We start from the raw sequence: 24,571 nt of genomic DNA, 5'->3' as shown, positions 1-24,571 counted from the left end.
GTACAACACAGGGCATACACATACTTGTAGGTCAAATAGGCACAATTATGGTTTTTGGTAGATGTTCATTGTTGTCATCACCAATATCAGATGAGTGTCATTAACCATTTACCATTGGCACACCTAGTAGTGATACCACAAATGACACTTAGTCTGGCAGATGAATGCATTTAAAATTACATAGAAAATTGTTTACGTATTATCATCATAATATATTGTAACTTTGTCAGTTGAGTATGCCATTAAATTTGTTCAAATTATGTAAAGATATTTGGTGGTTTATTTAGATGATATTTTGTGATAGCGTTATCATACAAAAAAGTAAATACCGAAATATTGTACACAAAATGTATGTGTCAATAGTTTTGTCATTTGATAGGTGAAGCACTAAGGCAAACAAATGTGAGTCTATCTCTTTAGAGAGAGCGAGAGAGAGCTATTTACCAGGCCAGATACGATCAAGGTTTAGTCAGTGACATTTCCCTGTTAACTTACTTTTTATTTATCAATGGAATGGATTATAAGAGTGAGATTAGTTTTAATGCTTGTATTACCAAAGTAATGGTATGCACATAGTTAAAATGAAAATAAAGCAGAACCTCATTAACTGACTTCTTAACTGATATTCTTTTTCTCATAAAAAATATAATTTCTCTATAAAAACTGCTGATTATTTCTATAATGAATATTTTACTTTCAAACAAAAAAATGAGTTACCAAATAGGGGTTCTTAGATTTACCCACAGTAGCAGTAGTTATTTGGGTAGGTGACTGACATCTGAGGTCATTTGCGCTATTAGGAATGAATGAGGAAGGGCGGAGAGAAACCTGGCATCGGCATTAGCCTACCCTTATCAAAAGGCACCAAGGTGTCCCCAGTTTAACATCCCATCCAGCAGATGGCGTACTAGCTTAAATAGCTCTCCACAAAGAACCTCAAGTAGAGGTCAGGATACCAATCTAAAAGATTGCCTGAAAAAGTCTGCAGTCTCCAGGAGTTGAACCCGGGCCCTCTGAGTGGAAAGCCTGTAGATTCACGTCACACTCCCTAATCCCTGCCTTACCCACACAGACTGATTCCAGCCATAGAGAAAACAGTAGTTTTGACGTTGTGTGAACAGACATTAAATTTATTGTGGAATCACTTGAGGAATATGATATTGGAATCTAAAATGAAAGTGTTTTCTTTAACTGTGTCACTAATTCATGTTTTCTGTTAGCCCTTGTGCATACAGACCCTTCCATTGAAATGAACTTTTCACAAAGGTTTACTAGCAAAGGGAAATCCGCTGAAGGCATTCTTTTTGATTACCAGTAATAATTGAAAGTTTCAACTTGTTCAACTTATTTTAAAAAGTGAGGAATATGGTCTTATTTTATCCTACTAAACAAGTAAATTGAAAACATATAACAAATGAAACAGATGACTTATGTTGTGGAAAAGACGGAATACTAATAATATTATTGATTCCTAAATTAAGAGTGTAGATTTCCCAAGTATACAAAAACTTTTGGCTTATTTCTGATGCATGCATGGCGCCCACACACACGCAGGTGTGTGATACTGATTAAATTTTAGCTCAATCTCCTGTGAAGTTGAGCGTAATGAGGTGCCTGGTTTGGTGGTCACATAAGCTCTCCTTTCCATTAGAATCATGGGGTGAAATTTGTTCCCACCGGCATGTTCCAGCTACAGAGGTTATTTTTTCTATGGGAGGCATGCAGTCACGATGACCCAATGTAAAAAGGTCGTACCACCAGGGGCAAGCACCCTTCAAGTGGCATAGCCTGGGGAACTATTTAAAGAACCTTGCAGGGTGCATCGTAAACTTGTGTGTTGCACGCACAGCTCAAATGCCCCCTTAGGGCACTTTTCAAAGTCCAAGCACTGTCATGCTTGGTCACACTCTGATGAACCAGGTTTCACCTTGGGCCCCCACCCACTTTCTACCCCAAAATAATGGCCCCTCCCCACCAGGGTGTGCAGTTTCACTTTACACACTCAAAAAGCCGGGCTCTCCTGTGGCTCTCTCTCTTCCTCTTCCATCTCACTCATGATGAAATATCTGGCTATTTATATGTGCCTTTACTTAATAGTAAAACATCTCTCTCTGGATTTTTATTACTGAGACCTCATTGACCCATCAACCCATACATCCCTCTATTGGTGCTCCCAAGAGCATTGAACATTTAGTCTGGCTAATCTACGGCTCCCACTATTTTAAATAATTGCCAGTTGGACACTAATATGGCTGAAGAGGTTCTTGGATACTAATTGAAAGTTTAGCATTTTTCTTGTAAAGTAACAGCCACAATTCTTCTCAATCCCTTTATTGCATATCTTTGTCTTCATTGCCTTAAGGGAATTGAAGACAATAGTCTCAGCAACTACAATAGCTAATTCCTGTTGATACAAATTAAAAATTTTCCTGGTAGGACTCTCTATTCTGAAGCACCTTTGATGTGTCTCATATAAGTCAAGAAACTTTTGTGAAATCGTCCCCAGCTTTGTCACTCACCTTTGGCCATTTGCATTTTCTTATTCTTTAATGTAAGTACAGAAAATCCCAAGGTGTGGTATGGTGTTTGGGGCAGATGCGCAACTGCAAAGGCGTTGTGTAAATGCTCTTCTTCTTGTTTCCTTCCTTCTGCCATCTACTCCCCTCCCTCCAAACGGCTAATGCACGCACCCCCTCCACAGAACCATCAGTCATCGCCCCGATCCACGCCCAATTCCTCGCCCCGCTCCACCAAGTCCCCGCCCCCTCCTCCCTCAGCGCCCCCTCCCTCCGACGTGCAACAGCAGGCCGCTGCAATGCAACAGCAGCAACAGCAGATGCTCCTCTCGTCCCAGGGGGGCGGTGGGACCTCCCCCACGCCTTCCTCATCCGGCCCCCCCTCGTCTGGCCGCAGCCTGCGCAACGACCTGCTTGTTGCTGCCGACTCAGTCACCAATGCCATGTCCACTCTCGTCCGGGAACTCAACTCAGGTGGGTGGGGTGCACAACGGGGCCCAGTACCACTCATAGACACGACATGCTCATGCAGCCACCTCCTCACCAGGTCCTCTTGTCCGCCAGCCCCATCCTTTCTCCCTCTCCTGGGCCCGTTGTTGTCCTCGTAGCTCTGTTTGTAGCTTGCATTGCTGTGCCTTTGGGATGCTGCCTGTCATCCCTTTCTCCCTATGTGCACACGTTATGTTTGATGCATGCCTTGTAGTCTCCCCCTCTCATCACCTTTGTGTAGGTTTTTGCCAGGTTAGGTTTTCAAAGCTGAACTCCTGATGAAAGTTTTGCCTTTAAACTTCAGGAGGTAAAGACAGATAGCTGAGACTGGATGGGACAATCTAATTTTTGTCTTTCGTAAATAACTTTTCTAAAGAAGCATATACAATTCATAAATTCAAATACATCCATTAAGGTTTTGCAAATAATGTGTAAATTGAGTTTATTTGCAGTCTTCCTTTTAAACTTTGGTATGAATCAGTATCATGTGACTTCTGTTTTCCTGAGCACTGGGCTGCTAATTAGCTTCAAGTGGATGAGTATTATTATATTTTCATTCTCATAAGATTGAAAATACAATAATACTCATCCACTCATCGCCCATCTTCATGGTTCAAATGTGTTTGAGTTCACATCTGTGTCACAATTGATTGTTAGTGGAAGGGAGTTGTGTTGGCTGAGTGGTGTCCTGGATGCCTCATTCCTTACCATGAGGGAGGTCACTCTTGTGATAGTCATGTGGAGCCGACCTTCTCCTTCCCCTCCTCCCACTTAGACCATTGCTCTGGTGATGGCTGGCACCCACTGCATGCCTTCCATCACTGGCTGCTCACACAATTGGGTGTCAACAACCTGGAGATTGCTCGGGTTCGCGCCATCCTAATATCCACTGTTGTATTTCAATGCAAAAATTTCAGAGTGTAAAAATCAAGTGAAATCATTTGCCTTGACCGGGATGAATGATCCCGGTCAAGGCGAATGATTTTACTGATGTTACTGTTAAATATGAAAGTTACTGTTGTGACATCTCCCGCAGTTTCTTTGGAATTCACAGTTGTACTTTCAATAAGATTTAGTTTATAAGATTTAATTTTCTTCCCTGTTCTTGCTTATCTTGTTTCATTTCCTCTGATTTTATCACCCTTCTGTGTTGCAACTTTCAATGGCATGTGCTACATTCTCGTTTGCCTGATAGCATTTTTTGAATTGAGGTAGCTTGTATTTCATTTTATTCTCTTGTCAATCGTTTGAGGCTTGAGCATGTTTTTCTTGACTTTTCAAAATTATTATTATAAGTTTTACTTTGAATATGTTATTTGAAATATGAGGTAGTCTATGGAAGGATGTTTTGGTTTTGGTAACAATGGTAGGTTGAACTTGTGATTCTAAACCAAAGTGTGAACAAATGGAATAGACAGCCAGCTTGCCTTGGACTGCGTCACTCTCTCTCTCTCTCTATACGGGCAAACAAGCACACTAGTGGTTGACACCAGTGCCTTCCTTGAGGAGTGGTTGACAGAGTTGATTGTAACATTGCACCCAAGTGATGGATTTTCCTATTTTAAACTTCCTTGTGTTGTTCCAGTCTAGTGAATCGTACTGTAGGACATTTTCCTGATTTATGATGATCATGGGCATTTGTAGTCCAACTGCATGATTGCTCACATAGTGTGGTTTCCTGACGGGTGCACATCCTTCTCTGCTCCCCCTCCTCAACTCCATGGTTGATATTTGGAGGGTGGGTGGCACAAAGCTCTTGGCATGGAATGATGCACATCACACCTCACCACTTCAAAAATCCTAAGCTCTCTCTGTCTCTTCTTGTGGAAGGGCATCAAAATCACATACACACAAAATCACATAATCACAAAATCCTTACAGCAAAACATTTGCTATGTTTTTTATTTGGGTAATATTTTGCTTTCATTTCCTGTCACGTGATGTCTTATGGTCTTAAAATTTCCACATTAATTTCAGTCAGAATGTTTGCGTCTTGTGTCTACTCCAGGGTGTATCTCCTAGTACAGTAACATGAACTTGCATCCTTTTATGGATGGGGGACCCTTGATGTACCAAGATATCCAACATTGTGGAGCACTGAAAGTAGTGAATTATTTGAAGCATTTCTTGTGATAGAGCAGCTTCCAAATAATTACTTTTTGAAACTATCTTTAGACTTGCGAAGCTTTTTGATTGAGGGATGTGAAGTGAAACAGCCTTGCACTTCCACAGTGAACACTGATCTGATTCTCTCAAAAACAATGAAGTGTGAATATTGACAAACAGAATCAGCTTTTCACTTGAGTCCTATATTTGAAAAAGTTCGGTCACAGAAGCTTGCGCCTTTTGCCGAGTAATGGATTGAATATTGCCAGAATGGAACCATATGCAAAATGTGGTTGTCTTTTCGACCCTCTGCATCTATATCACTGGTTTATGAATACTCAGTACAGAATCGCAGATTAATGTTGACACCATTCACTCAAATATGTGGGTGCACTTGGGGCTATTTTTACCATTGTCTTGAGATCATATTGCCATTCCCTTCAGAGCATTGATGGGGTAAGCCTTGGTAGGACAAGTAGTCAGACCTTCATTTGTTGTGACCATAAGTTTTGATCCTGAATATCACAATCAGTAGAAAAGGTCCAGGGTCGTGTCTGCTGTGCTGCCTCCAGTGAAGTATGCCTTTCAGAGTGTATTTAGAACCAAAGAACTTGAAAGAGAGCCATTTTCATCCCTCCTCTGGTGGTGGAAGGTCCATAAGCTGTAAATGAGTTGTCCAATCTGTGATGAATTGCTCGGAAGATATTGAGGTTCGGTGGCCTCCCTATCTGTTGCCAAGAACGACTGAGAAACATCTTTTGATGCATCCACAAAAATCTGCCTAAAAACACAGATGGGTCCAAGTAATAAGACTATTTCATAATATTCTTTAATATTCATCAAACTTATGTTTGTCATACTGGCTTGTGCCTTAGTGGCCCAGAGTAGCCAGGAGGAACTTGGGAATGGACTGCCTTGTGCAGTGGCTTGTGAACATCATGGTCGTGCTTTATGCTGGTGGTGTGGGGTAAGGCTGGGTGTAGAGGGAGGCCTTTGTTCATTTTCTTGGTTGGAAGCGGACCGTTATCTTGGGGGCTAATCTCACCATTGGTGTAGTGAGTCCATGTGGTGGAATGAGTCCATGTGAAGGAATTGGTTTGTGATTCTCGTGTATCAACATCATCAAGTAATCTATGCACATGTGGGACAACAGTAGAAGTTGGAAAGTTATATGATTGCACTCGGAGGTGACCTAATCCTTTGCCTACTTAAATATGAATAACTCATTAAAATGTTGGAATAGGAGAATTATCTCTTAATAAGTTTTGTTCAAACCAGTTTTCAAAGATGTCTCTCTCTTGTTGAAAAAGTTAATGATATTCCTTTTTAATGAAGTTGATTCTCTTCATGTGGTGTTCAACATTCAGCTTTTAGGTAACAGTTACCATCCTGGGATGAAATTGACAAATGTTATTTGTTTTAGGCAGCATTTGGTGGTCAAAATTCCGATATGGTTGGAGAGCAACATTGTCAAAATGGTAGGATCCCTGCTGTGCCACATTAATTCCTGTCTTAACATCACGCCCTTGCATGCCAAATCCTTTCTCCATACTTCTCCTACCACCCACTACTCTTTCCCAAAGGAAACATTTGCATAATGGTTAGAATGAATCGAGTGTAGATATTTATATGATTTATGTAACATATGTGTAATTTAATTTTCATTGTATGTTGTTGGCTGTGCAAGTAAAGAATGTTATTTTTGTGAATAGTTAAAGCACTACTAATATTTGAGGCATTTTTGAATTGATTTGTTTATTGCATTTTTTATTCCTTTATAAAATGTTGTCTAAATTTTGGAACTTTTAATTAATTTTTATCATTTTACAAATTGAAAATTATTTTTCCAAGCTTGGTTTGGCACTTTGTTTTCTCAAATGTATACTTTAATGTGAACCACTTGACTTATTTCTTGTGAATGTTTACATGTTATGAATGTGAAATATGATTTATTTCCACAGAAAATGTGGAGACTGTACTTGCATGATGCATAATAAACGTTTTTGTTTAGCTAATTATTTGTGTAAGATCCTATTTGTGTTTCAGTTTTGTTCGTGAATAGGTTTTATTTCAAGTCGTTCATCCTCATACGAACAGCAGCCACAAACTTAGGAACAATCGCCTGAATGCATGCTGTGTGAGAAGGCAGTGGCAATATGCTTAAGTCATGAGAGGCACAAGCAGTGAGGTGGTCTCCTCTCCCCTCCCCTCTCCCCTAACCAAACCCCTGCATTTAATGGATGGTAGCATCAAAGGAGGCATATGTGAAAACGTATATCCCCCCTCATCTGGATATTGCCATTGAATCCTAGCTAAACAGAGCTAGGTTTTCACTAGAGGAAACAGTATTCAGTAATGAAGGAAGGCATTCATGCAAAGTGAAGATACATGTCATTGCTTTTTGTGCCCTCTCAGAAGTTTTTTCTTTTATATAAATCATGCTGTGGTTTGCGATGTGAACAAATTCCCTTGGCCCTTTTTTAAACTTTTATGATGCTTTTGGGAAATGTCCTTGTAATTGGAAATGCCTACCATCCAAATTCCTTAACATTATTATCTGTGTATTTGATATGCCGTCCATCCTAAGGAGAGAATAAAGCTATGCTCACTTTCCTGTTTTATGTGAATCCTTGTGTTAAGAAGTCCAGTTTGGGACTGGCACTTTAACATTAATGGCAGAGTACCCAGGCATTGGCATAATGCTATGTCATGCCTTAGTTGGCACTTAAGTGTCATGGTGTAGAGTAATCAACTAAGGTCTTGACAGCCTTGAAGTGGGATAGGTGTGTGTAATCTGCCTCACTCATCTTTCCCCCATAAAATTAATTTGATACTTTAGCTTTGGTTTGATAATCGCCCAGCCAATGGATGTCTCTCATTCTCAGCTTCATATATTTTGTGGGGAGTGGGTGTGGCAAAATCAAATTCTTTGTCATTTATTGTGGTTGCATGTCATTTATGCTTCCAAATGAGTCATCCTCTATCTTGTGAGTAGGTAGCAGTAGTTTGGTAGATCTTTGTGCCATTGACTTTTCTTAGTGTTAGCCCCTGTATTTTGTATACTTTACACTGACCTATTTATCGTTATATTTATTTTGTTTGGAAATGTTTGTAGCATTCTAATTTATGAGCATTTTCCTATGTGCCAAATTCACGTATATAGTATGCACCGAAGTCTTAAATTACACTGATTATATCAATACCTCAGCATTAAATGACTAATATATATTTGTAAATATGCTTGATCCCCTTTATGTCCAATTTCTCTTTCTATAAATTCTCAATATTATTTTTCTCTTGTATTGTAAATTATTCAAATTATTTTTGGAGTTAACTGTTAATGTGCGTTGTCATTTCTGCAAGGAATGCAGTTAATGTGGGCATTTGCACAGTTGCCATGGGGTGGGTCATGACATTGTTTCCGAAGATGTAAAGGGAGGGAGAGAGAGAGAGATGGGAGCAAGGTGGTGTTTCCCTGTCTCAATGGGTATATTGTATTAGTATGTAGTGTCATATATAAGTTGGGTATTAGTGGTCAAATGTTTTATTTTTGATGAAACACAGAATGGCATGCCAGGATACACATTTGGCTCTTCAATGCTGCCCATGCAAAGCAGATTTGTAAGGGTTCAGATTTTAATATTATCTCAGTACACCATATAAGTCAATGATAAACAAGTGCATATTTTGCATGTTCATGGTACATGCCGTACTCCTGGCTGCCTCTCCCCTCCATACTGTACATTTGGTCAACTGTGCTCCAGTTGCGCAATTAAATCAACCTGCCAACCACAACACAAAAATATGACGGAATGAGTGAACACGATTTTCTTTCATGGAAAAGGTTAAATGTATTTATGATGTGCATCACTGATTCCATAACTGTTGGTTATTAATCTAAAATTGATGCACTAGAGATCTTGAAATCGATAAGCTCAAGATCAGATCTCGTGAAGAGATCAGTTCATCGTGCTTTTTATGGAAAATATCAATCATTCTATCATAAAGAATCAAATTATTACTTTTTTAAAAACAAATAATTGAGCACAATTTCAAGAAACCAGAGCCAGCTATAAGTTTCGGTATGCCTGTATGGTAATGTATAAAATATAATAAAAGACTCCCAGTCTCCAAAATTGTAGGCTTTAGATATCTTATGTGGATGAGAACCGAATGATCACTCTCCAATGAATGATGATCCTTTCTTCTGTTATCAGAAATTAGGCAATAATGATTGATGTGGAAAGTTTTTTATTATGATACCAAAATTGGTAGGTTGCCACATGCATTATTAGGGATGCATCCTCATATTCTGAGTAAAAATTATTATTCAATAACAATTTGGAACATTAATATAATTATCTGAAAATTGTCAATTTGAAACCAAATTAAAGTTTTTTTTAGCACTTTTCTTATAATTATTGTTGTCATAATAGTGGTAATAGTTATCGAAAGTAAAAATAGCATATGATGGATGCCTAAGTTGTGTAATTACTTCATCATTTTTTCTGTTTTTATAAATAATATATTATTTCCAAATTTATTTTCTGGTAATTTTTCCATCTATTTGAAAAGATTTTTAATTTAATATGTAATTGCCAACATTTATTGTTTACAATTATACCATAAATAGCATTCTTAAAATCAATTACGAGAATGGTGCACATGGGTGCAGAGGCAAAGGGCCTGGCTGATAATGCAAATGCTAGAGAGGTTTCTTTTGGTTGACTTAATCAATGTCCTAAGTATGTTTTGTGCTAGATACCATTCTTCAATCCATTGGCTGGCATATCCCAAAGGAGGGAGCAACTGCTGGAATTTCCAGCTTTGTGATAATTTGTACTGTTGTGCATCTTGTTTCCAGTGCCAATGAAAGTTAGAAAGTACCACTTAAAGTCATCTTAATAGAGATAGCATCTCTTTCTTGTGGCTGTGTGGTCTCAATCCGTGGTGGAGGCCTTTCTTTTCCATTGTACGTGATAAGAAATTTCAAAGTGCTTTTAAAAAGGACTAAATATGGGCATTCGGTTTATATTTTGTATGCCTGGTGTGAAAAGTAGATATGTTGTTTTGGACTGAAGTAGGAACTAGTGCTTACTGAAAAATTCCCTCCTCCATCTAGAAGTGCCTTTGGAGAGATCGAGGCTGGTTTTGTGGTAGAGGTGGAGGGTATCTCTCTCTCTCCATCTCTTCGTCTCAAATGAATGGTTATCAACTAACTAAGAAGTGTTCACACAGTGAACTGCAGTTGTGCCAACAAAACTCTACTTGTAATGAAAACAAAATAGCAGAGACTGTAAACATGAGTGGCACTTCGTTTGTCAAGGGGGGAGGTAAAAACAAAGTTGCAAGTAAGGGGGAAGATAAGGAATACCCGGTAGGTCACTAAGGTGTGTTTGGGTAGCAGTGACCCATGTAATTCTCGATCACACTAAAAAGAAGCAAAATTAATAAAATAAAACACACACACTCGGGGTTTGCAAGGATGTCTCCTATGCCAGGGACCTGTTGTAATCGCACAGGAATAAAAACCAACAAAAAGGTTCAGGTTCATGTTTGCAATCACTCGGGTGTGTTTGATCTTTGTGAATTGCACTGACTCACTTGTTCAGGGTTTACAAGGATTCCTCCTATGCCAAGGACCCATCTATCACGCAAAAACAAATAAAATGGATGGAAACAAGTTTTCGCTCATTCACTTGGGTGTGCTCAGAAACAGGGAACAAAGATCTAACACCCTAGGGATTGCAAAAGTGAACCTGGGCCTTTCCTTTTTGATTTTTATTGTTTTTTATTCTTGTGAAAGTACAACGGGCCCCTGGCATAGGTGGTATCCTTTCAAACCCCGAGTGTGTGTGTAAATGCGATTCACAAGAGTGACTGTTATTCCTTAACCCACCCTAGTGATCGAGTGGTTGTAAGTTCGTTTTATTCGTTATTAACTTAGCTTTCTTTGTGAGGTTGAAGTATTCATCAAGTGACCTAGTGTGCTCCCTATCTTTCCCCATAATTTGTTTTTATCCACCCCCTTGACAAACCTTGTGCCAATCAAGTTTACGGTCTCGGCTATCTTATTTTCATTGCTTCACGACTGTAGTTACGATCATTTTATATTTACACTGTTCTTGTAAGCCACGTAATCCATTGATGGAAATGAAATCACTGTTGTCGTGAGTGCAGCACATTGAATAATATATAACTGGTAATGAGGTATCACCTAATTGATCTGATCATGCCAATGTGGAAAGTTTATTACTGAAAATTGATGTCGCAATCGCTTACAAACTATAGGAACCTTTAATGGGAAAAGGACAAGAAAACCATAGATCACGGATGAGATTATTATTAGAAAGATAAATGAGAGAAGGAAATGGAAGAATTGAAACAGTGCTAGGCAGATGCAAGGACAAAGAGTTAAATAATAAATTTAGATGGCAATAAACAAAGCAAAAGAAGCATGGTGAAAGACGCAGTGCAAGGATATGGAAAGTTTGCAGAGGAAGGGTGAAATTGGTGCACTATACAGAAAGGTTAAATAACTATCGGGAAATAAGAAGGGATGATCTCTGCTAACAGTTGGAGATAAGTTGGGTAAGATAATAATTGACAGAGGAAAGATCCATGAGAGAAGGAAGGAATATATAGAAGAACTGTATAGTAAAGAACTCAGACCAACAAAGTTAGACATAGAAAAGGAACATGACATAGAGGAAGATGGCTTAGGTCCAGGCATACTCAGCAATGAGATAGAAAGGGAATTAAGGGGGTGAAATCAAATAAGGCTGTGTGGATGGACAACATTCCAGCGGAACTACTAAAAGGTTTAGGAAAAGACTATATAGACTGATTCATAGCATCTATGGGAAGGGAATCTGGCCGGGAGACTATGAAATCAGTGTTGGTTCCTATTCCGGAAAAGATAAAAGGCTACATCATGTAAGGACTGTAGAACAATAAGTTTGCTTTCCCATGCAGCTAAAGTGGTTCTCAGGATCATCAACAAAAGGATGGAGAGCAAGGCAATTGATTACTTAGGGGATGATCAGTTGGGGTTTAAGAAGGGGAGAGGCAAACGTGATGCCATTGCAGTAATGAGATTATTAATCGAGAGGAATATAGAATACAACCAGGAGGTATTTGCCTGTTTCGTAGATTTCAAAAAGGCATTTGATAGAGTGAATTGGGAAAAACAAATGAGTACTTTGCAGAAAATAGGAATACATTGGAGGGGTAGGAGGCTAATCCACAACCTGTACATGTCTCAGACTGCTGAGGTGCGCGTGTGGAACTGAGAGTCTGGATGGGCAGTATTAGGAAGAAGTGTAAGGCAGGGTTGTCAATTGTCACCGGTGCTGTTCAACATATATGTGGAGGAAATGATTAAAGAGGCTTGGAAAGAACTGGAGGTAGGAATGAAAGTAGGCGGGGAATTCGTAAAATCAGTTAGGTTTGCTGATGACCAAGCTTTAGTTTGTCAGTCAGCCAAGGGGTTGCAGGCATTGCTGAGTGAATTAGAAATTCAGTGCAATAGATATGGGATGAGAATCAATATTAATAAAACAAAGGTTATGCGATGTTCCAGAAAGAAAAAGGCTAAGCTGAACATTAAAATAGGAGGGCAAAAACTAGAGCAGGTAGAAGAGTTCTACGTATCTCGGAAGTGTAGTAGATATTCCCTCAGATACAAATTTAAAAATATAAAACAAGCACTTTAAAAGGAAGTATCTTCTTTTATTTAACTGTCTTAATTCAATTAAAATTTGTTGTCTCAGGCGTAACTTTATGGAATTTGTATAACATATTGAAATGAAATAATTGACTTTGTTATTTCACACACTTTATTTTAAGAACACGACCCAGGTTTCGATGTTGAGCATCATCATCAGGTCTTCGTCAGGAACGTCATCATCACCTGATGATGACGTTCAATGTCGAAACCTGGGTTGTGTTTTCAAAATAAAGTGTGTGGAATAACAAAGTCAATTATTTCATTTCAATATGTCTGAAATCAGCGCAAAAAAATTGTAAAACTTTTTAAAGCAAGCAATTAAATGACTAAAAAATGAAATTTTGGATAAAACCATTTGAGAGTTTTGGTGGTAGAAAATCTTTTATTGCAGTTGCTATTTGGAAAAGGTAAAGGACATTTTTAGTTTTTGGATGTTCTGAGGTAAATCATGATATGGAAATTGATTGCATCGCAAGGGATATTATAAACCTAAATGCGTTAGAAGTAGTCTGAAATGTGGTAGAGCTTCAAACTAATGTATAGTGAAGGAAGGTCAGCTCAGGTTACTACAGAAAAGGAAATTAGGAAAGAAGCATATAAAACATATATGGAGGTGGGTGGTGTAGATTATTATTATTATTAGTGGACATTAAAACAGGTTTAACAACCTTGCTCATAGTGGAGGTGTATCTGCCATGAGAAATTGGAAGGAAGCAATTGATATATTATAGTACATAATTAACTGGAGGAAGTAATTTCGAAGCATCCTCGGAAGAAACCAGTTGATAGTGGTGTGGGTTTGGAAGGGAGCTGTGAGATGGGGGAATGTAGTTACTGAAGCAAGAGTGGCCAGGGTGGGAAAATGATAAAGTGTCAATGTTGGAAGAATTTGGTAATAACCTACACCTGGCTTATACACCACAAGAGACCTAAGTGCGGGTGGAAAATGTCAGGGTACATCAATTGGATTGGCATCAGGCTTGTAGAACATCATCATCAGCCCACACCCTTTCCTGAGAACAGGTGAAATGTTATGTCTTAATTTAGTGTCAACAACTAAATTACTTGATACTCAATAAATTGAAATTGTGAAAGTGGTTGCATAAGTGAAATGTAGAACCTCTTACGGAAATTAAATAACACAAGGATGTGGAATCAGTTAAGTAGACTCTGAAGTAGTACAAAGGGATGGGATATCTTTGAAAAGACATTAAAAAATGCTGCAGAATGAACAAAATGAAACAATAGCTTGGAATTGGAGAATTAAGAAAAAAGGGAAATAATTAATTAAACCAAGGTAATTTGGAGAGCAGAGTGGAAATAATGGAGAGGAAAAAAAATTTGAATGGTGTTAAGGACTGACTAGAAGTAAAAGGGAAAGACAACACCTATCTCAAACATGAAATGAGGGAGGGAATGTTGAAAAGGAGATTAAGGCAAGAGTGATGGATATGAATAGGGAGATTTCCAATGTCTCATTATTATATAATTGATAATTATCAATTATTTAATCACTCATCCATATTCCTGGTTCAGTGGTCCAATGTGGTGACCTTATATTTAATAATTTTGAGCCTGACTTGCTCTTAATTTTTGTTGGTGGAAATAAAAAAAATGTAAAATCATGATATAATTTTGTATTTCAGTATCAACTGTTGTTAATGCCATTACAGTGCCTATATTAGATACAATAAATCAGTTATTATCATATTCGAGTCCTTAGTCGTATGATGTTTGGAGCCAAGCATAAGTGAAATCATCTGCAGCTCTCATTATTCTATGTCCGTGAGCCGAGCATTGATCAAAACTTACAATTCAGGCTAGAGGTGGGTTTGAGGGGATGAATGACATGTCGCTTGATCCATGCTGAGATGACTCAAATACCATGCCAATCCCAGCTCCAAGTTATTACAGAATGGCATGGATTGAACTGTATTTTGCTTGGTCAAGAGTCTGATACAGAAATTTATAATTCACTTATTATGGGGAATTCACAATCATGGAGTTCATCTATAAGTTGGAAAATATTCAACTGTCATCATTGAAAAACTTTTATTGGGTATTTTTAGGTGTTGAAAATATTCATGTTATTTGTTGATCATTATGTGTAATCGCACTGGTTATTGGTAACAATAATCTGTAGAGCTGTAGTAATTCTAGTAGGAATGATTGAAAGTCTGCAAATCAAAGACCACAATGCCTTGTGTTCATTCATTTCTTGTCATCTTGTGAAATAGAATGCATGATACATTTTTTAACTCTAAGAAACACAATTATGTTAAACATTTTGTGATTTATTTTGGTTAAGTTGACGATACTCAGAAACTGCCTAAGGTTTGCCCTTCCTAGGATGCAGTGAAAACTAAGCCATTGTGTTCTTGTGTCTATTTTTAGGGGCATCTCCATAGCATGGGCATTCCTGTGCTTCTGGAAGTTTGCTTCTCAGCTAAACTCCAAGACAAGAACTTGAATGGTTTTGATGTTTGTTTGATGGTTAATGTTTTCATGATTTTTTCATAAAAAATTGAAATACCAGACAATAACTGTACTAGGTGACCTCTCATCTGAATTTCGATGGCGTTTGAAAGGTATTTTGGTAAAATATATAACAATTCTCAGACTACTCTGAGAGATCAGACCTCTCATACCAATTGAAGTTCTTTTTGTAGACTAGAATCCATGTAAATGGGAGCCGGGTGTAGTTAAACCTACCGTCGCTCAGAGAAAGCATAGCAATCTCTAGTTATCAAATTATAAATTTGAGCCCTAATTATGGTATGCTACCCCAAGAATGGAGAGCATATAGTTAATTTGGTGGGAAAATATTTCTGACGTATGAATTCTCATTGGAATGGCCATGGTCCACTCTACTGCTCTGCCTTCAAATGTGTTTGGCATTTCAGTGTAAGGTTAAGCAGTAAAAAGCTAGCACCCTGGTGATTGCCGAAACTAAATTTAGTTCTGCTTATTTTAGGTCTGAGGTTAAATGTTGGATTACTGAGAGCCCAGATGACTCTAAAGAACACGTCCCTTTTCAACTGTTATAGTGTGTGGAGAAAGGAATTAATGTGTGTTTAGTCAAATTGGTCAAAAGATGTAAGTTATTGAAGACAATGGCCATAGGGTATAGCATTAACTATGCCTTAATTGAAAAGGTGCACTAGACTAATTGTTAAACCAGGGGTCAAAATTATCTGGGATTAACTTATTACTAATTGGGAAAGGTGTCAAATATATAAAAAAAGGTTGCTTATAGAAGATTCTTCCATCTAATTGTGGCTAGAAATAACTATACTATGTGCAAACTTCATAAATTATTTATAATCATTATATAAATAGTTTGGAAAGTTATGTCATAGTATTTTTATTTCTTTCTACGTTATCTTGGAAATGGTTTTTCAGTTATGTCATCCAGCTTTGCTTATGTGTACAATATGAATTATTGCCACCTTAAGGTAGTTGGTCTGCTTTTAACCTAGTATAAATAGTCTCTTATCAAGATGGGCAGTTCACTTTGATCATACATAGAGTACTTCAACAGAAGCAATAATAGAGTATTCGCTCAATCAGACCTCAAGGCCTTGACTACACGAATGCAGAGGGAACTAGACTACATGAGCAGTGTTACCTGAAGAGATATAATTCAACTCCTCCCCTCCATGCTTTCTGCTCTCAAGTTTGCAATAAATAAGCAACCATTTTTAAATCTTTATCCCTCATAAAAATCTTGATTAAAGTTGAGGTAAAAGATTTTGGTTTCAATTAGGAGAGGAATGCTTTGTTTATAGGCTAATTTATTTACGACATCTTTATGGGGGTGTGGTACTCTGAGTCATAGGAGAGTAATGGACAACTGACTGGAGGGCCGGCGTTAAATTCTGATTGATACCTCTGGGCACCCTAAGCTTCAATCAAATTAGGTGTAGTAGTAGTTTTTACGGGAGGTGACTGACAATTAAGGCCATTTGCATGGCATCGGGATAGATGGGAAAGGAGGAAGGGTGGAGAGAAACCTGGCATTGGCATTAGCCTACTCTTAAAGAAAGGCACCAAGGGGTCTGTATTTTAACGTCCCATTTGACGGACGGCGTACTCACCCCAAGTGCTCTCCACAAAACACCTCAAGTAGAGATTAGGATACTACTGAAAAATATCTGCCGTCTCCTGGATTCGAACCCGGGACTCGGTGGGAATCCAAGCCATTGTGATCCCCCGGCTTCACCCAATATGTATGCTCTTTTGGATACCAGATCTTTCTGGGAAACCATAGGTGGCACAAGGAAAGGAACTAGCCCCCTTATTACCCTAATGTGTGAATTTCACATGCTGTATAGGGCTAATCTAAGAGCTGTACCCTCACCTCTCAAACTGACCTTCGGGTTGATAACAATAGAATAGAATGAGCTCGTTATGTCTCCCAACATTTCTCAAAGTTGATGATAAATATCAGGCAGGTGGTTATGTGGTCGCATAAATATGTTTCTTCAATGACATGCACAAAGTATGAGGAGGTTAATTTGGGAGCTTTGAGTGGTGCTTTACTGACACCAAATCTGTATTCAAACTGGGGGGTGGAAGTGGAACTCAACTGGGTTAATTCTATCAGTATTATGGGCTTGGATGTAGTGTGTGGAAGTCGTTGTTTGGAAAGGGATTTTTCTATGACTAAGGATCTCCCTCTTCCTTGAAAACTGAGAACTGGACCCAAACCTTCTTACCACTGTAGTACATTGTGTTTAATTATAATTTTGTGGTTCCATGTCAATGGGCTGTTTCCCTATATTTCAGGAGTATCATGTAGGTTCCTGTGGTAGAAAAGGTTTAGCTAAGTATTGGGTCCCTTTATTGTAGTACAAATATACCAACTGACAAGTATCCCCCATCTATGTCACCTTTTTAAGACACTTTCCAGTGCGTCTAGAATCTATAGTGACCTTCAAATTTCAACTTACCAAATAATAAGGGATTGGTAAAAATATTAATGGCTCGATGTTTTCCTATACCCCCTTCTTTTATGTTATTTGGCCAATAGGAATTTCATGCCTGAAATTATTTGAATATGACAGAATGTAGAAAATAAGTTTGGTAGTACTGAATATGTTGACAACCCTTTTCCCTCATTCCTTGATCCTCATCCTACCTCTTCCAAATTACCCCCACTTCTCCCTAGAGGCGCAAATGGCCTCGGCTGCCAGTCTCCTCTCCTGATAACTACCTCTATTCTATCCATTCATTCCATTCACAGTTCAGAAAATTGTAAGGTCCATAAAATTATTGCTAGTACTTTCTCTTCTCACCATTACACAGAAAAATCAACCGTGAAGGTTAAGAGACCTGAATAACATGCACGTACACATTACATACAGAGATCTCAATGGAGGTTGGGAATGTGATTGGAAACACTTCCAGGTAATGCCTTCACAAATTAATAACAGTAATGTCCCATGGTACTTGAACAACCAAAACCTTTCATCTCTTGAGTGGATCATTCCTTTTCTCAATGGCAACATTCAGAAGTAGGCTAGGTTGTAGAAGTGCTGAAGAGACTATTTTAGAATAGTGGTAATAAAAACTAAATATTTATTTTATCAGTTTTCTGCCTTACATCAGACCTGTGCCACCACTTCTTGTGATAAATTTCCTTTGGATAATTCGTGTAAGCAGTCGGATCTGAAAGATCTTTACAAAGTTCAAATTTATGAAAAATTGTTTGGTACTTGCCTTAACGTCATGATTCACATCCATAACTGCCTGGGAAGTGTTGTAAAGAAGTGTGGTAGATTGGAAGCCTCTGAATTAGTTGATAAAGATATTTAAAGGGACATAAAATGATTCCTGTGTTCCCCTAGATGTCCAAAAGTATGTAGTATTTAGTGGTTAGGGAAGTTAATGCACTAGCCTTAAATTATTATGGGTGTACCCTTGTAGATTCCAGAAGAAAGCTGAACCTCTTATTCCACTCCCCCATGGAAATTTTAATCACCATCCCCTTACTGAACTCATTGCAGCATGAAACCCAAACTCTTTCCCCCTTCTTTGCAAAGTTTTAGTTCTTAGAGCGAAATTTCTAACTAATGGTTCTCTTGGGAGCAGAACCCCAGTTAGGTTTCTGCATTAGAATTTTTCCATTTCTACCATATGGTTTCCTCAGAAAATCCTAATTTCAACCCTTCCAAGTTCTTAATGAGGTCAAAAATGACATTGTGGTGCATATTGGTCCATATCCCTCTTTTTCCTGCCTCTAACTCTACTATTTAATGTGCATGTTGAGGTGAGACCCCCACCCATTTCTGTGCCAAACATCAGCTGAATCAGTGAGGTAGTTTTTGCATGGGAGTAGATTAACATCATCTTTCTTTCAAAGATAGGCGGTGCATTCTGAATTTCGCCTAAAAAGAGGATACCTATTTACTGGTAGTAAAGCCATCTTTTTCTTCTGAAATAGCATCTAGATAGAAAAGAAGGTAGTTAGTTATAGGTAGAAAGGAAAGGATAGAAAAAACTAGGGATCTGGAATATTTGTGTGGAATTAGTGAATCTTTCTGGAATGAGGCAAGAGTTGCATGTTGCCAGCCTGGACATGGCAGAGCAGATGAAGAGCAATGCTCTGTAGGAAGTTGTTCTAAAGTTCTTCCTTGCATGGGTGGGTCCCATGGACTTTTGACTTAAGCTCTCACTAAAGGATTTGCTGAGAGATGGAGGGGATGTGGAACGGAGCAGCTCAGTGTGTTGCTGCCTTCCCTTGTAAATCAATGCTCAAATGCCCATTCCACTTAATTAGTTCAGAAGGAAGCTTAGTCATTGTTTATTCCAAAATACAGGGAAAATATTTTTGCAATTATGCCTTTTACATCCATAGCTCTCTAAGTGTTGCTCATACACAAATAGATTTGAGTCAAATAATTTGATTAGCAGTCAGGCAAATAAAGCTAATATATTATGATGTAAAACTTGTAGTAGGTGCATTTGAGGGTAATCAAAATGTTCCTGTAATTTCCTCATAAAACATTGATGAATTTGAACGTATTTGTTATTGCTAATTATTATATTTAATATTGTATTTTGTTGCGCAATACATTATATTTACATCAAACTAGGAGTTGATTTAATTAATTAATTGAAATCAGGAAGATTGCCAGTGACATTTTGCAGGAACCTTTTGGTTGAATGACTTTCATAATTGTAAAATTTTAAAATATCATTGAGTCTGGTCAGCTGTATTTAGACCACTAATGAATTCATTTCTCTTGTATTCAGTGGTGGTTGCCCCATGAAATTCAATGTGTCAAATGATAGTTTTCAATTCAAAAGAGTTTTCATTGCTTGCAAACAAATTCTTAAAACCTCCTAAATTTTAATTTGATGGTGAATTGTTACAAAATGGCCATGTGAGCACTGTGGCCATATATCCGAGTGAAACATTGAATGAAATCAGAACTGTAAAATATTAGTATGCATGATATTTTGCAGCATGCTTATTTGTGCTGATGCAAAACTAATGAGAATAATGGTAGAAATAACGGATAGTATGGTGTGGTCATATTATATTTCATTCCTATTTACCCTACTATTAACACATGACATGATGAAGATTAATTCATTGAATTTGAAATATAACATGACTAACAAAGCAAATTGAAGGCTGTGGAGGCTCAGGATACTTGTTACTAATGTTAACATAAAATACAACGTGGCAAATATTACTATAAGAGTATTTGAGCAATGGTGAACTATATTTTTGAATATTTTGAAATTCTAATTATAGACTGGGAAAATGAATAGCAGGCTCAGAAAACTACGCCTGTTGAAATTCTCTTATTACAGACCATGATGATTGTGTAACAGGGTTTGATGACTCACCTGTCAATGGTGGAGTCATGTAAATTCCATCGGTTGTGGTTGGAGGTGTATTTGATGCTGGTGCACTGTTGAGTTGGACAGGTGGTGGGAGTGGGTGGAGAGCTCTCTCCCTCGGGACCAAGCATCGTGAGGTGTGGTTCTTGGCCTCCTGCTTATGGGGGGATGCACATGGATGGAAGTCAGACTCTGTGCAAAGGAGGAGAAGGGAAGGGATGTGGCCGAGGGCTCAATAAACTGGTTGTACTCATTAATCAGCCACTTGTGGTGTGCACATATAAACAGTAATAGTTAACTTGTGATGAGCTCAAATAAATAGGGCTCCAATCATTCACTGAATGTAAATGTATAGCACAAAAAGCAGTCGCATGATGCCCAAAACTTTGTGCATTTGATTTTCCCAACTTTTAATTATCAGTTATGAAGGGAAACTGTTGTGTACATTGGTAGCAGCATCAGTTGTGAGGATGGAAAGGAATGGCCTATCACTGTGGTTGTCAGTTGAGTGTGTTCGCATGGCACTAATTCCCAAAGCTAAATTCAAACATAGCTGTTGTCTGATGAGCGTTATTAAGAAAAATTTCCTTGGTGAGAATTGCACATTAATATTTGCACATTGCCTATTTCTAACAAAGTGGTTTCTTCCAAATAGTTTGCAAATAATTGTGCATCAAAATTATCAGACATGAAGATAACACAGGGCATTTATTTGAAATAGTTTCCATTATATAATCATAGAGGAAAATTTCTGCAATATTTTCCTGGTAACTTACAGGGAATTGATGAGAATTTCATAAAAAGTGTAAGCCTGCCATCAAAAACTAGTTGTGTGTCAATAATCTTTCATGAAGCTGTTTTGGTTTTATTTGCTACAGTTTGCTCTTTACATAAATTATTGGAAGAATAATCTTGTGTTTGAATTGCCGTGAAATAAAGTAAATAAATCTGTTATTCTCATGTCTAATTAATGTTTTAGTATTTGAAAATATGATATGCTCAACACATGTATAACATGAATTTGTAATTGAATTAAATAGTGTTGGAGGCTTATTTAGCGAAAGTAAAGGGGGAAGTGCAAACATAATCAAGATATATTTCATTTTCTGTGACACTTGAAGTGGTTTCAGTGGTATTTAATTGTTTCAAATGAAGATTTTTCAAATAGGTGTAATTACTTTTTGTCAATGCAAATCCTTCCTTACTTAAATGCATATTACTTCTAGTTTTTGGATATTCTGTATTATGATTTCTGTTTGCTTCATGGAAGGGATTTCCACTGCATGAACCACTTTAGTGACCAGCACAATAAGTTGAGTGTACTGAATAAAAAAACACCACCTTGATCTGCATGGTAAATATTGGCAAGTGTCACTGAATGTCAGTGTTTAGTTCTTTTCATGGGAAAAAGAAGTATGGCCGTATATTTTGCTGAGTTATGTGAGAATGAGAGAATTTGATAATACTCGCAAGTCATCCTAGATTGGGTGATGAGATGGACTCTTCCTGGTCGACACTTTCATTTGTATATTTTGTGATTTATCTTTGGATGAGAGTTTCCTTCACCTTGTTTTTGTGTATAATAGTTATGTCTTTGTTTGGTGGATGCTGTGATGAGATATTATGTACCAGCCTCTGAGATGGACTCATGACATGGTCCATGCAATGGGCACACCATTTCCTGAAGCTCTGGCTGTCCATCTTTACCATATCTGGATGCCATTCATGGCTTGAGCATGAATCACAGGCAGTGTTATCTCTTGTCAAATTTCCAAAGTCCCACCAGAGCCAGTGGCATTGGTGAGATTGATCAATCCAATTTCTTTAGTGCTCCCACCCCTCCCCACACCTTGGGTGAATCAAGTGGAAGCATTGAGATGCTACCATGAACATGTCAGAAAGAATTTGGATGTGATGAAATTTTACTGTCTTTAACTCTCTCCTAAGGCTTAAGTTTGCTGTGGTTGAGGAACCCATTTATGATTAAATATCTTTTGCTAGGATTGCTCTTTCTCTCTCTGAGTATCTTATCACTCTCACACTTTCTCTTTTATCTAATATAAGTTTATTGTTTGGATTAAAAATAATATTTCCTTGTGTACATATAGCATCCTGAAGTACTGTGTAAATTCTTTTATGTTGTTGTCAAAGAAGTCATTTCCAGTTGATTGTATGTATAATCCTCTTATTGTGATTGTTACATGGTTTTAGTTGATTGTATATGTTGTATTTTTGTATAGTTACAGCTATTGCTTTCTGTTTGATTGTCAATGTTTTTGTTACATTCCTATTTCCTTTGTTGTTTTAACCCTGATTTTTTTAAACGGTATAAAGTAGATTTGTGTTGGAATTAAATTTTTTTTATTGACTGTAGCACATGGTGGAACTATACATTCAAGAAATTGATTTCAGCTACATTTTATTAATTCTTCCATTATTGAGTTTGTACTGTAATTAATGTCTAGCTTTGCCGTTAATGGCTGCTGGCTCTACTTACTGTGTGACACCATTAGAATGGATCTCATCATTTAGCACTGTCTATTGATACAGCTATATTCTGATGCATTATTTTGTTCACTCAAGAACTGCACCTCTCATTCCACGCCCATAAGCTGAGAGACAAGCCCAAATCTCTATTTTCAAAAATGCTTTCACTGTATTTTTAAATGAACCTGAAGTGGTGTTCACAGGTGCAAAAGCAATGGACATGACAGCATATGTAAGTGCATGATCTAAATTAAACTATTTATAGAAATACAAACTATTTTTCAGGATAAAGTGAATATTCTTTGTGTGAATATTTGCTGATAACACATTGGAGCAGTTGACTTTATTTAACAACTTTTTTATTCCAATCATTAATTTAAAATGTTTATGAATTTGTGTTTGTACTAATTGTATTCAGTGTGTATGAAAATGTTTGGCATTCAATAAAGCATGCCATATGTTGCCTCGGAATTGCAAATTTTTTTAATTATTTCCACTATGTGTATGCATACCATCAAGTCATGGTTTCACATCTATCAAGGCAACTCTGTGCATGGCTTCTCTCATTGCAATCATCCCCAGTTGTTTCTTTTTTTGGTTTATTATTTACCAAGTCTTTTGATTGTTACACTCTTGTTTTCTGTTTTGTTTCTTCTTTAATATTGGTCTGAAGAGTTGAGTCCTATTAATTAAGGCTAGCATTCCCACCGCTCTCTCCCTGTCTCTTTGCCTTTTCTACCCGTTCACTCCCCACTTGGGCACACTTTCTTTGCTTTGGATTACCTTCCCATCACGAATCGTCATCAGCTTCCAACCAGCCTTGCTTTGTGTGTTGGAAAAGTGATTGGCTCCCCAATTCACGGCCATTCACTTTTCTGATGCTCACTACATTTCGGGGGTTGCATTCACCATGTGGTATATCGTGTAAGCATGCAATTATTCAGAATGGATGTGCTTCATTTGTTTTTTTAGAATCCAAATATGCACTTGAAGGGTTTCCCGTTCAGTGTGTGATTGTGTTATGCCAATGTGAGGCATTTCCTCAGGCTGGAAGAACCAGACCCCTTCTTGTTTTATTTTCTTAGTTACTTGATTTTTTTGGTCACCCCATCTTGCACTTTGCATGTCTGTGTTGTTTGTTTCAGAGTGGCCTCCATTTCCTCATTGAACTCATGGAAGTGTTTGCTCTCTCCTTTAAGGTGGCACTATCCTTCTTGCCCTCTTCATTTTGTTGCGCAAAGGGGTTTTTGGGTGGGGATAGTGCATATTTTTACAATATGCCTGAAACCATTCATGCCTCCCACTCATGAACATTCCCAAGACCCCCTTCCCATTTCCACTGATGTGTTTCCCTGTGGCATTGCCTTGGGTTGCTCTGTGTGATTCCACA

The 24,571-nt window shown here is 37.8% G+C and overlaps 1 protein-coding gene across 1 annotated transcript in view; it reads left to right on the top strand.

Moving 5' to 3' along the window:
• The window catches only part of LOC139693529 (dystrobrevin beta-like), a 104,586-nt gene that overhangs the window by 52,652 nt on the left and 27,363 nt on the right, over window positions 1-24,571 (top strand). The window contains exon 13 of the mRNA XM_071591724.1: window positions 2,702-2,990. Coding sequence (XP_071447825.1) covers window positions 2,702-2,990 — 289 coding nt within the window. The remainder of the gene's footprint in view (window positions 1-2,701; window positions 2,991-24,571) is intronic.

The sequence above is a fragment of the Hetaerina americana genome, unplaced genomic scaffold (genome assembly GCF_022747635.1).
Source record: "Hetaerina americana unplaced genomic scaffold, ioHetAmer1.1.p SCAF_5, whole genome shotgun sequence".
In the NCBI taxonomy this organism is placed as follows: Eukaryota; Metazoa; Arthropoda; class Insecta; order Odonata; family Calopterygidae; genus Hetaerina; species Hetaerina americana.
This window is presented reverse-complemented; position numbering and strand designations above follow the sequence as displayed.